This window comes from Scyliorhinus torazame, chromosome 29 (assembly GCF_047496885.1).
Source record: "Scyliorhinus torazame isolate Kashiwa2021f chromosome 29, sScyTor2.1, whole genome shotgun sequence".
Classification (NCBI taxonomy): domain Eukaryota; kingdom Metazoa; phylum Chordata; class Chondrichthyes; order Carcharhiniformes; family Scyliorhinidae; genus Scyliorhinus; species Scyliorhinus torazame.
Window position 1 is genome coordinate 32,934,799 of NC_092735.1, and position 13,102 is coordinate 32,947,900.

General features: G+C 52.0%; 1 protein-coding gene across 1 annotated transcript; it reads left to right on the forward strand.

The window, feature by feature from the left end:
* Positions 1-9,656: 9,656 nt before the first annotated feature.
* On the forward strand, positions 9,657-12,091 carry LOC140404148 (ferritin heavy chain, oocyte isoform-like). Its single transcript, XM_072492565.1, has 4 exons — positions 9,657-9,758; positions 10,715-10,861; positions 11,421-11,546; positions 11,828-12,091. Exons 1-4 carry the CDS (start codon positions 9,657-9,659, stop codon positions 11,972-11,974), a joined length of 522 nt encoding a protein of 173 aa, XP_072348666.1. The 3' UTR covers positions 11,975-12,091.
* The last annotated feature ends 1,011 nt before the right edge of the window (positions 12,092-13,102 follow it).

Genomic DNA, 13,102 nt, shown 5'->3' on the forward strand with positions numbered 1-13,102 from the left:
ATCTGGAACTCTGTCACCCAAAATGTCAGAGGTCATTTTAAGATTTCAACGCTGAGGTTGTTAGATTTTTGTTATGTGTGGGGAAAATGGGACTGAGACGTGATTACCTTTTAAAAATATATATTTATTAAAGTTTTTAACACAATTTTTCTCACTTACAAATAATAACCCCCCCTCGTAACAAAAAAGAACGAGAAATCGCACAGAGCAAGATATATACATGGCAAAATGATATATTTACACAGCTTTGTACACTGGCCCTCACCCGTACGTGCCAGTTTCCCCAACCCTTCATGTTATCTCTTGCTCATCCACCCTCCCAGGCAGTCCCCCCCCCCTCCCAGGACGTCCCGCCCCCCCAAGGTTGCTGCTGCTGCTGACCGACCTTCCTCTAACGCTCCGCGAGATAGTCTAGTTCCGCGAGATAGTTGCCACCGCCTGTAGAACCCCTGCGCAGACCCTCTCAAGGCGAACTTAATTTTCTCCAACTTTATGAACCCAGCCATATCATTTATCCAGGCCTCCAGGCTGGGGGGCTTCGCCTCCTTCCACATTAGCAAGATCCTTCGCCGGGCTACTAGGGACGCAAAGGCCAGAATGCCGACCTCTTTCGCTTCCTGCACTCCCGGTTCGTCCACTACTCCAAATATTGCTAGCCCCCAGCTTGGCTTGACCCGGACTTTCACCACCTGAGATATTGCTCCCGCCACTCCTCTCCAGAACCCCTCCAGTGCCGGGCATGACCAAAACATATGGACATGGTTTGCCGGGCTCCCTGAGCACCTTCCACATCTGTCCTCTACCTACTCAACCTCGCCCCCGTCAAGTGCGCTCTGTGGACCACCTTAAATTGTATCAGGCTTAGCCTGGCACACGAGGAGGAGGAATCAACCCTACCTAGGGCATCAGCCCACAGACCTTCCTCGATTTCCTCCCCCAGCTCCTCCTCCCATTTACTCTTCAACTTTTCTACCAGCACTTCCCCCTCTTCTTTCATCTCCTGGTGTATTTCCGACACCTTTCCCTCCCCGACCCATACACCCGAGATCACCCTATCTTGAATTTCTTGTGCCGGGAGCAACGGGAATTCCCTCACCCATCGCCTCACAAAAGCCCTCACCTGCATATATCTAAAGGCATTTCCCGGGGGTAACTCGAACTTCTCCTCCAGTGCACCTAGGCTCGCAAATGTCCCGTCGATGAACAGGTCCCCCATTCTTCCAATCCCCGCCCGATGCCAGCTCTGGAACCCCCCGTCCATCTTCCCCGGGACAAACCGGTGATTACCCCTGATCGGGGACCACACCGATGCTCCCATTGCACCCCGGTGCCGTCTCCACTGGCCCCAGATCCTTAGCGTTGCGGCCACCACCGGGCTCGTGATATACTTTGTCGGCGAGAGCGGCAGCGGTGCCGTCACCAACGCCCCCAGGCTCGTTCCTTTACAGGACGCCATCTCCATCCTCTTCCATGCCGCCCCCTCTCCCTCCATAACCCACTTGCGGATCATCGCCACATTTGCTGCCCAGTAGTAGCTCCCCAGGTTTGGCAGCGCCAACCCTCCTCGGTCCCTACTGCGTTCCAGGAACCCTCTCCTTACTCTCGGGGTCTTATTCGCCCACACAAACCCCATAATACTCCTGCCTACCCTCTTAAAAAAGGCCTGAGTGATCACGATGGGAAGGCACTGAAACACAAACAGAAACCTCGGAAGGACCACCATTTTGACCGACTGCACCCTACCCGCCAGCGAGAGCGGTGACATGTCCCATCTTTTGAAATCCTCCTCCATTTGCTCCACCAACCTCGTCAGATTCAGTTTATGTAGGGTCCCCCAGCTCCTGGCTATCTGGATCCCCAGATACCGAAAGCTCCCCTCCGCCCTCCTCAGCGGTAGGTCCCCTATCGCTCTTTCTTGGTCCCCCGCCTGTAATACAAAGAGCTCACTCTTCCCTACATTGAGCTTATAGCCCGAAAACTCCCCAAACTCCCTTAGAGTCTGCATGACCTCCACCATCCCCTCCATTGGATCCGCCACGTACAGCAACAGGTCATCCGCATATAGCGACACCCGATGCTCTTCTCCCCCTCGGACCACCCCCTTCTATTTATTAGACTCCCTCAATGACATGGCCAATGGTTCGATCGCAAATGCGAACAACAGGGGGGACAGGGGGCACCCCTGCCTCGTCCCTCGGTACAGTCGAAAGTACTCCGACCTCCGCCAGTTCGTCACTACACTTGCCATCGGGGCTCTGTAAAGGAGCTTAACCCAATTGATAAACCCTACCCCGAACCCAAACCTGCACAGCACCTCCCAGAGGTACTCCCACTCTACTCGGTCACAGGCCTTCTCCGCGTCCATAGCTGCCACTATCTCCGCCTCTCCCTCCTCCGATGGCACCATTATCACGTTTAAGAGGCCCCGCACATTGGTGTTTAGTTGCCTGCCCTTTACAAATCCCGCCTGGTCCTCGTGGATTACCCCCGGTACACAGTCCTTGATCCTCGTGGCCAGTACTTTTGCCAGCAACTTTGCACCCAAATTGAGGAGCGAGATCGGCCTGTACGATCCACATTGCAGTGGGTCCTTGTCCCGCTTTAGGATCATAGAAATTGTCGCATCCGGCATTGTCGGGGGCAGGGTCCCCTCCTCTCTTGCCTCATTAAAGGTCCTCACCAGTAGCGGGGCCAACAGGTCTGCATACTTCCTGTAGAACTCCACCGGGAATCCATCCGGTCCCGGGGCCTTCCCCGCCTGCATGCTCCCCAAACCCTTGCTCAGCTCCTCCAACCCAATTGGTGCCCCCAAACCAGCCACCTCTTGCTCCTCCACCCTCGGGAATCTCAGCTGATCTAGGAATCGTCTCATCCCCTCTTCCCCCGCTGGGGGCTGGGATCTGTACAGCTCTTCATAAAAGGCTTGAATACCTCATTTATTTTCGACGCACTCCGAACCGTGGCTCCCCTTCCAACTTTGACTCCCCCTATTTCCCTCGCTGCCATCCTCTTACAGAGCTGGTGTGCCAGCATCCGACTAGCCTTTTCCCCATACTCGTAGGTCGCCCCCTGCGCTTTCCTCCACTGTGCCTCCGCCTTCCCTGTGGTCAACAGGTCAAACTCCATCTGGAGCCGTCGCCTTTCCCCAAGTAATCTTTCCTCCGGGGCCTCTGCGTATCTCCTGTCCACTCTCAAAATCTCCCCCACTAACCTCTCCCTTTCCATACCCTCTGTCTTCTCCCTATGAGCCCTAATGGAAATTAGCTCTCCCCTGATCACCGCCTTCAACGCCTCCCATACCACCCCCACCCGCACCTCACCGTTGTCGTTGGCCTCCAAGTACCTTTCGATACACCCCCTCACCTTCCCACACACCACCTCGTCCGCCTGCAGTCCCACATCCAGCCGCCACAACGGGCGTTGGTCCCTCTCCTCTCCCAGCTCCAGTTCCACCCAGTGTGGGGCATGGTCCGAAACGGCTATAGCTGAATACTCCGTCCCCTCCACCCTCGGGATGAGCGCCCTACCCAGAACAAAGAAATCTATCCGGGAGTAGGCTTTGTGTACATGGGAGAAGAAAGAAAATTCCCTGGCCTGCGGCCTTGCAAACCGCCATGGGTCCACTCCCCCCATCTGATCCATAAACCCCCTAAGTACCTTGGCCGCCGCCGGCCTCTTTCCAGTCCTTGATTTGGAGCGGTCTAGTGCTGGATCCAATACTGTATTGAAGTCCCCTCCCATTATCAGGCCTCCTATCTCCAGGTCCAGAACGCGCCCCAACATGCACTTCATGAATCCTGCATCATCCCAGTTCGGGGCGTATACGTTTACCAACACCACCAACATCCCTTGCAGCCTACCGCTCACCATTACATATCGCCCTCCATTGTCCGCTACAATAGCCTTGGCCTCAAATGACACCCACTTTCCCACCAATATTGCCACCCCTCTATTCTTTGCGCCCAGTCCCGAGTGGAATACCTGTCCTACCCATCCCTTTCTTAGCCTGACCTGGTCCGCCACCTTCAGGTGTGTCTCTTGGAGCATGGCCACGTCCGCCTTCAGTCCCTTTAAGTGCGCGAACACTCGAGCCCTCTTCACCGGCCCATTCAGGCCCCTCACATTCCACGTTATCAGCCGGATTGGAGGGGCTCTCACCACCCCCCCCCCCCCCCCCCCCCACGGCCCGCCGACTAGCCATCTCCTTTTCTGGGCCAGTCCCGTGTCCACGCCTCCCTCACCCTCCAGTCCCCCAGAGGGGGGATCCCCGTCCCGACCACCTCTTCTGTGTCCCATTTCCTTTCGGCCAGTGCAGCAGCAACCCTTCCCCCCCCCCCTCCCCCCCCTCCCCTCCCCCCCCCTCCCCCCCGCTAGACCCCTGTCTAGCTTTTTTGCTCCCCCCCATGTCACTCCCGTAAGTCAGCTGACGCCTGCTGACCCCGGCTTCCCCCGCTGTCCCATTGACCTCCCCGCGTGGGAGTCTCCCAATCCATATGCATTCCTTCGTTCCCCTTCCCGCCTTTCTTCCCGCGCGCGGGAAAACACCCCGCGCTTTCCAAAGGCCGCTCCGCCCCCTCTGGCGCAGCTCCTGTCGCGGCCTTGTCTCTCTCCCCCAGCCCATGTAACATTTCCTGCGTGTGATTGACCCCCTATATACAACAACCATCTCACATCAAACCTCAAACATCCCCCCTACCCTCACAAACCCTCAGTTAGAGTCCAACTTTTCGGCTTGTACAAAGGTCCACGCCTCTTCAGGCGTTTCGAAGTAATAGTGTTGGCCCTTGTATGTGACCCACAGTCGCGCTGGCTGCAGCATTCCGAATTTCACTTCTTTCCGGTACAACGCCGCTTTGGCCCAGTTGAAACCCGCTCTCCGCTTTGCAACCTCCGTGCTCCAGTCCGGGTATATTCGGATCTCTGCATTGTCCCACTTACTGCTCCGCTCCTTCTTGGCCCATCTCAGGACCCACTCTCTGTCCGTGAACCGGTGGAACCTCACCACCATCGCCCTTGGCGGTTCATTTGCCTTGGGCCTCCTCGCCAGCACCCGATGTGCTCCGTCCAACTCCAGCGGCCTCGAAGGGGCCTTCGTGCCCATCATCGCCTCGAGCATCGTGCCCGCGTATGCCCCGGCATCTGCCCCCTCCACTCCCTCAGGGAGACCCAGGATTCGCAGATTCTTTCTCCTTGACCTGTTCTCCAGGTCTTCGAGTCTTCCCGCCCACCTCTTGTGTAGCGCCTCGTTCTGCTCCACTCTCACCGCCAGGCCCACGAGCTCGTCCTCGTTCTGACTGACTCTTTTCTGTACCTCCTGGAACTTAGCTTCGTGGACCTTCTGGGTGATCCTGAGTCCTTCAATTGCCGAAAGCAGAGGCGCCAACATCTCCTTGCGCATCTCCTCGCGCTGCTCCTCGAAGCAGTGCTTGATGGTTAGGGTCGGGTGCGGGGTTAGGGTCGGGAGCGGGGTTAGGGTCGGGTGCGGGGTTAGGGTCGGGAGCGGGGTTAGGGTCGGGTGCGGGGTTAGGGTCGGGAGCGGGGTTAGGGTCGGGAGCGGGGTTAGGGTCGGGAGCGGGGTTAGGGTCGGGAGCGGGGTTAGGGTCGGGTGCGGGGTTAGGGTCGGGAGCGGGGTTAGGGTCGGGTGCGGGGTTAGGGTCGGGTGCGGGGTTAGGGTCGGGTGCGGGGTTAGGGTCGGGAGCGGAGTTAGGGTCGGGTGCGGGGTTAGGGTCGGGAGCGGGGTTAGGGTCGGGTGCGGGGTTAGGGTCGGGAGCGGGGTTAGGGTCGGGAGCGGGGTTAGGGTCGGGTGCGGGGTTAGGGTCGGGTGCGGGGTTAGGGTCGGGTGCGGGGTTAGGGTCGGGAGCGGAGTTAGGGTCGGGTGCGGGGTTAGGGTCGGGTGCGGGTTTTGGGCCGGGTGCAGGTTTAATGTCGGGTGCGCGGTTTAGATCAGAAATTCATCCCGAGGAGGAAACATGCTGAGGGGAGGACAAGGCATCCATAGCTGACGAGGGAAGCCAAGGACAGCATAAAAGCAAAAGAAAAAACATACAAAGTGGCAAGGATTAGTGGGAAACCAGAGGACATTTAAAAAAGCAATAAGGGGGAAGAAAATGAAATATGAGTGTTACCTAGCTAGCAATAAAAAAGAAGATTGCAAGAGTTTTTTTGCAATAGATAAAGGATAAGAGAGAGGCAAGAATGGACATTGGCCCACTGGAAAATGAGGCTGGAGAAGTAATATTGGATTTGTTTATTGTCATGTGTACCGAGGGACAATGAAAAGTATTTTTCTGCGAGCAGCTCAACAGATCATTAAGTACATGAGAAGAAAAGGGAATAAAAGAAAATACATAATAGGGCAACACAACATATACAATGTAACTACATAAGCACTGGCATCGGATGAAGCATACAGGGTGTAGTGTTAATGAGGTCAGACCATAAGAGGGTAATTTAGGAGTCTGGTGACAGTGGGGAAGAAGCTGTTTTTGAGGCTGTTCGTGTGTGTTCTCAGACTTCTGTATCTCCTGCCCGATGGAAGAAGTTGGAAGAGTGAGTAAGCCGGGTGGGAGGGATCTTTGATTATGCTGCCCGCTTTCCCCAGGCAGCGGGAGGTGTAGATGGAGTCAATGGATGGGAGGCAGGTTTGTGTGATGGACTGGGCGGTGTTCACGACTCTCTGAAGTTTCTTGCGGTCCTGGACCGAGCAGTTGCCATACCAGGCTGTGATGCAGCCCGATAGGATGCTTTCTATGGTGCATCTGTAAAAGTTGGTAAGGGTTAATGTGGACATGCTGAATTTCCTTAGTTTCCTGAGGAAGTATAGGCACTGCTGTGCTTTCTTGGTGGTAGCATCAACGTGGGTGGACCAGGACAGAGTTTTGGAGATGTGCAGCCCTAGGAATTTGAAACTGCTAACCATCTCCACCTCGGCCCCGTTGATGCTGACAGGGGTGTGTACATTACTTTGCTTCCTGAAGTCAATGACCAGCTCTTTAGTTTTGCTGGCATTGAGGGAAGAGATTGTTGTCGCTACACCACTCCACTAGATTCGCTCTCTCCCTCCTGTATTCGGAATCGTCGTTATTCGAGATCCGGCCCACTTTGGTCGTATCGTCAGCAAACTTGTAGATGGAGTTGGGACCAAGGTTTGCCACGCAGTCGTGTGTGTACAGGGAGTAGAGTAGGGGGCTAAGTATACAGCCTTGCGGGGCGCCGGTGTTGAGGACTATTGTGGAGGAGGTGTTGTTGTTCATTCTTACTGACTGTGGTCTGTTGGTCAGAAAATCGAGGATCCAGTTGCAGAGTGGGGAGCCAAGTCCTAGGTTTTGGAGCTTTGATATGAACTTGGCTGGGATTATGGTGTTGAAGGCGGAGCTGTAGTCAATAAATAGGAGTCCTTGTTTTCGAGATGCTCTAGGGATGAGTGTAGGGCCAGGGAAATGGTGTCTGATGTGGACCGGTTGCAGCGGTATGCGAATTGCAGTGGATCAAGGCATTCTGGGAGTATGGAGGTGATGCGCTTCATGATCAACCTCTCGAAGCACTTCATTACGACTGGAGTCAGGGCCACTCATCCGTAGTCATTGAGGCACGTTGACTGGTTCTTCTTTGGTACCGGTATGATGGTGGTCTTCTTGAAGCAGGTGGGGACCTCGGAGTGGAGTAGGGACAGGTTAAAGATGTCCGCGAATACCTCTGCCAGCTGGTCCGCGCAGGCTCTGAGTGCACGACCAGGGATCCCGTCCAGACCCATCGCCTTCCGAGGGTTCACTTTCAGGAAGGCCAATCTGATTTTGGAAGCTGTGATGGTGGGTATGGGTGAATTATGGGCTGCTGGTGCACTCGACAGCGGATTGTTGGTTACCTGCTCAAACCGAGCATAGAATGCACTGAGTTCATCGGGGAGGGGTGCGCTGCTGCCAGAGATACTGCTCGGCTTCGCTTTGTAGCCCGTTATGTTGTTTAGTCCTTGCCACAACCGCCAAGAGTCTGTCTGTGACTCTAGCTTGGTTTGATATTCTCTCTTGGCATCTAATATTAGGAAACAAAGAAATGACAGAGGAACTGAATAGTTAGTTTGATTGATATTTATTGTCACATGTACCGAAATACAGTGAAAAGTATTTTTCTGTGGCCAAGGGAACGTACACAGTAGACAAAAGAATAATCAACAGAGTAGGATAATCAAGGATATTATTAAACTAGAAAAGGATATTATTAAACTAGAAAGAGTGCAGAAAAGATTTACTAGGATGTTGCCGGGACTTGATGGTTTGAGTTATAAGGAGAGGCTGGATAGACTGGGACTTTTTTCCCTGGAGCGTAGGAGGCTTAGGGGTGATCTTATAGAGGTCTATAAAATAATGAGGGGCATAGATAAGGTAGATAGTCAACATCTTTTCCCAAAGGTAGGGGAGTCTAAAACTAGAGGGCATAGGTTTAAGGTGAGAGGGGAGAGATTCAGAAGGGCCCAGAGGGGCAATTTCTTCACTCAGAGGGTAGTGAGTGTCTGGAATGGGCTGCCAGAGGTAGTAGTAGAGGCGGGTACAATTGTGTCTTTTAAAAAGCATTTAGATAGTTACATGGGTAAGATGGGTATAGAGGGTTATGGGCCAAGTGCGGGCAACTGGGACTAGCTTAATGGTAAAAACTGGGCGGCATGGACTGGTTGGGCCGAAGGGCCTGTTTCCATGCTGTAAACTTCTATGATTCTATGATTCTATGATTCTATGATTCTATGATTCTATGAACTCCTGCAGCTCCCCTTTGTCCCTGGCCGCCGCCATTTTGTTTTCTTTCCCTCGCTTCTCCCGTTGCTCCAGTGCCGCTCCTTTGGCCGTTACACTTCTGGTCCGTTTAAAAAGTCTATGGAAACTCCTGAAAAAGGTCTGAGAGTCAGTTCCAGACGGGAGCTGCCGAATGCGCGACCTACTCCTCCATGGCCGCCACCAGAAGCCTCGTCCCTGCTTCTTCAATGGCCTTGGTAGATCTTTTCACAGTTGTTCCCTCTGCTGCTAGAATTCACCTTTGATAGAGTCAAGTCAGATTGCAGCTTTAAGCTTGCCCTTCCCCCGCCTGCATGCTGCAAGAGGCTTTTGACTAAACCTGCAGCCAAAGCCAAATCTTTTACTGTCTCTGCCGGGTCTGGTAGCCAAAAGACACAACATTCCTGGGGGACATTGTCAGGGGAATGCTGCAGTCTTCTTGCCACACCGGGAAATGTCAAACAAATGCCGTGGGGGCCCTGTAAAAGAGCCCAAAAGTCCGTTCCAAGCGGGAGCTACCGAATATGCGACCTAGCTCTGCATAGCCGCACCCGGAACTCCTGAGACGTGTTTACAGAGTTAGAATTCAATCCAGTCACAATATGAACGGGGGGAAATGTTTGAAGGGTTGAATGGCCCAATCACAGAGTAACCATCCTGATCTTTCCTGTATTCCACAGACCTGATTGGCTCTGGGTATCACACCCAACCCCCTCTCATTGATTAATTGGTGCCTCGATTCATGGCAGTTTCCTGATTGGCTATCAGGGATTGTCAATCATCATTGGTGATGTCATTCCCTGTTTGAATGCAGGATGTCCCAGTTGTATAAATACAAGAGCTTGTGAGGACTGAGGTCATGTTGTTGCTGTTTGACCCTTAACCAGTAAGATGGCTCCCCAAGTGTGTCAGAACTACCACAAGGACTGTGAGGATGCTGTTAACAAGCAGATCAACCTGGAGCTCTATTCCTCCTATGTTTACCTCTCCATGGTGAGTTTTACATTTTTGGGAGTCCTATTTTCAATTTAAGACTGTGGCTTTGTTGCTTTCTGAGCAGGTAGAGTTTCTCTAGGTTAATGAGTTGGCTTTAGATATATTCCCTCCCCAGACTGAATAGATTGAACACTCCAGGCAGGTGTTTGTCCCTATTTTAGAATTGCTGTTTCCAGTTTGGATCTATAACTAACTCCAGGATTCTGTGAAGTTTCTGGTAGAATGCTTAGTTTGAAGGTACCGTGTGCAGCACGGTAGCATTGTGGATAGCACAATTGCTTTACAGCTCCAGGGTCCCAGGTTCGATTCCGGCTTGGGTCACTGTCTGTGCGGAGTCTGCACATCCTCCCCGTGTCTGTGTGGGTTTCCTCCGGGTGCTCCGCTTTCCTCCCACAGTCCAAAGATGTGCAGGTTAGGTGGATTGGCCATGATAAATTGCCCTTGGTGTTGGGTGGGTTCACTTGGTTATGGGGATAGGGTGGAGGTGTTGACCTTGGGTGGTGTGCTCATTCCAAGAGCCGGTGCAGACTCTATGGGCTGAATGGCCTCCTTCTGTGCTGAGGAGCAATTAAATGTAATTGGCTGGCTGATGTACTGAATTTGAAGGATTTTCTATTTTCCATTAGTGTGAGAAAGGATGTAATTCTTTGTGGTCAACAAACTTCAATCCAAACAGCATTATTACTTGCACAGTGGTTACCACTGCTGCCTCATTGGCAGGAACCCTCTGGTGACCCACTGTGTGGGTTTACTCCGGGTCAGGTTTCCTCCCACCATCCACAGGGATGGGTTTCAACATACTGAGGAAAAGCATTGACAAAGCAATTTAGTTTTCAATAAAAACCAAAACTCTGGACCCTTAATTGGAGGCCAGTATTGAGGTCAAGGAAGGGTGAGGTGAATCTGATAGCTGGGGGTCTGACCTGCCTCTTTTCCACTGTCTCTACCTGCAGTCCTCTTACTTTGACCGGGATGATGTTGCCCTGCGTCACTTTGCTGAGTTCTTCAAGGAGCAGTCACATGAGGAACGGGAACACGCTGAGAAACTGATGGAATTCCAGAATAAACGTGGAGGCCGCATCATCCTGAAGGATGTCAAGGTTGGAATTTAACAGCCTTCTGTGGTGATGCAATTTAAGTGTCTTTTCTTTTTGTACTTACAATTTCTTGCTACTCCACCCTCTAGAATGTGAGCAGCAGTAAAATGGAGTGTGACGATTGATAAAAGATGATTTCACCTTTGACGCACTTGAACGAGTGAATACTGAGGATCAATAAATGGGTGCTCCAAGTATTGGTTCAACCATTGTGGGGCTAAGCTAGGAATAGTGTGGAAAATGTGGGCTCTCGCTATGACTCATTGATCAAGTCAGGACTTCACAAGACATTGACTTAGCAGGAATGGAGTTTCTTTAGCTCTGCCAAGCCAATGGACTGATCTACTGCCAGCAATGGAAACATAGACAATAAAGGCTGGAGTAGGCATTCGGCCTTCGAGCCTGCTCTGCCATTCATTACCATCGTGGCTGATCATCCTGCCTTTCTTTCTTTAGCCCCGAGAGCTAGTGGTCTCCAATGTTCCCTTCTATGATTTAAACCCACATTACACAACATTCTTAGTGCAGCACAAAAAAGACCTTTCTCTCTTTCCCCTTTCAGAAACCAGAGCAGGATGAGTGGAGCAACGGTCTGGAGGCAATGCAGAGAGCTCTGCAGATGGAGAAGAATGTGAACCAGAGTCTGCTGGATCTGCACAAACTCTCCTCTGGGAACACTGACCCTCATGTGAGTTGCATTTTGTTTCCTTATCCAGTGATGTTGGAATCTGTAGCCATTTGCAGAATTATTTTGCGTTTCCCATTGCTGGGTTTGACTAAATTCCATTCTGAGGCATCAACGTTTCTTTTCACTCCCCAGGAGAATGGGTGAATTGCCACTTGTGGGTAATTCTGGCTAAATCTGCCCACCACACCCACTTGCATCAGATTTACCATCTTGAGGAGGTGGGGGGAAGAATTTATCTGGGGAAGATCCACACTAATTTCTCTTCTGTCCTCCTGATTCAGCTTTGTGACTTCCTGGAGACTCACTACTTGGATGAACAAGTGAAGATGATCAAGAAGCTCGGAGATCACATCACCAACCTGAAGAGACTGGGAGCCCCTGAGAATGGCACGGGAGAGTACCTGTTTGACAAACTCACCCTGGATTGACTGACTTTAATCTTTTTGCAGTGAAGAGTGATCCAACTTGTGTGTGTAGTTTCTTTTTTGTGCTAAATTTCAGTTCTGCCATGTTGCTGCATTTGAAAATAAATGTCACTGACCAGATTTGTTTCCCTGTGTAATTCTGTAGCTGACATGATTGGTTCACAAAGATTTCTAGCTGTCTAACCGGGCTAATCGAACTTTATTCTTTATCCCCAAGAGGGACTGGAATGGAAAGGGGGTAGAGGATCTGAAACAGCTGTACAAGGAGCAGTTTGGGAAAGTAGCTCTGCCTGTTAATCACTGGGGATGAGGTGTGCGCAGTTGATCAAGCCCTGCACTCCCCCGCCCCCCCCCCCCCTATTCCAATGGTCCCATAATGAAACCTATTTGTGACAATAAAGATTATCACCAATGAAATTACTGTGACAATCCCCTAATTGCTGCATTCTAGCCCCTGTTTGGGTACACAGAATTCGGAATGTCCAATTCACCTAGCAAGCACTTTTTGGGGACATGTGGGAGGAAACCGGAGCACCCAGGGGAAACCCACGCAGACACGGAGAGAATGTGCAGGCTCCACACAGACAGTGACCCAAGCTGGGAATCGATCCCGGGTCCCTGGCGTTGTCAAGCAACAGTGCTAAACACTGTACAACAGTGCCGTCCATGTTGCCAAGAGTTTACCTTCACTGCTGTTTTTCTAGGAGTAGTGGTCACAGTCTTGCATTGATCCTTTCAGAGTCAGTGGGTGGGATTTCCGGCTGCTGTCTTTTAAAACGCATTCTCCCAGACTGCTCTTAGTCCTTGAAAAGTGACCCGTTTTCTGTGATTAAAATGTCCACGGCAGCTATTTACACCCAGTCTGGCCCTACATGTGACACCAGACCCACAGCAATGTGGTTGACCCATAACTGCTCCTCCGAAATGGCCGAGAAAGCAATGGGCAACAAGTATTGGCCTTGCAAGCAGCAACCACGGCCCACAAATTAATAAGCCAAGAAAAAAGTAGACTCGGAAGTTTTGAGACAAGGGGGAAATCATTGGTGGCTACAGCTCTTGGAAACACTTCACGGCTTTGCCAGAGACCTGCCACTTTTGCGGCCTGGTGGAGACCGTGGAGCACGTTTATGT

Bases quoted from the DNA above. Each gene is read 5' to 3' on its own strand.
- LOC140404148 (XM_072492565.1), top strand. From the start codon at position 9,657: ATGGCTCCCCAAGTGTGTCAGAACTACCACAAGGACTGTGAGGATGCT. The intron at 10,862-11,420 runs GTTGGAATTTAA...TTCCCCTTTCAG, and splicing joins TCATCCTGAAGGATGTCAAG to AAACCAGAGCAGGATGAGTG. The intron at 11,547-11,827 runs GTGAGTTGCATT...CTCCTGATTCAG, and splicing joins CTGGGAACACTGACCCTCAT to CTTTGTGACTTCCTGGAGAC.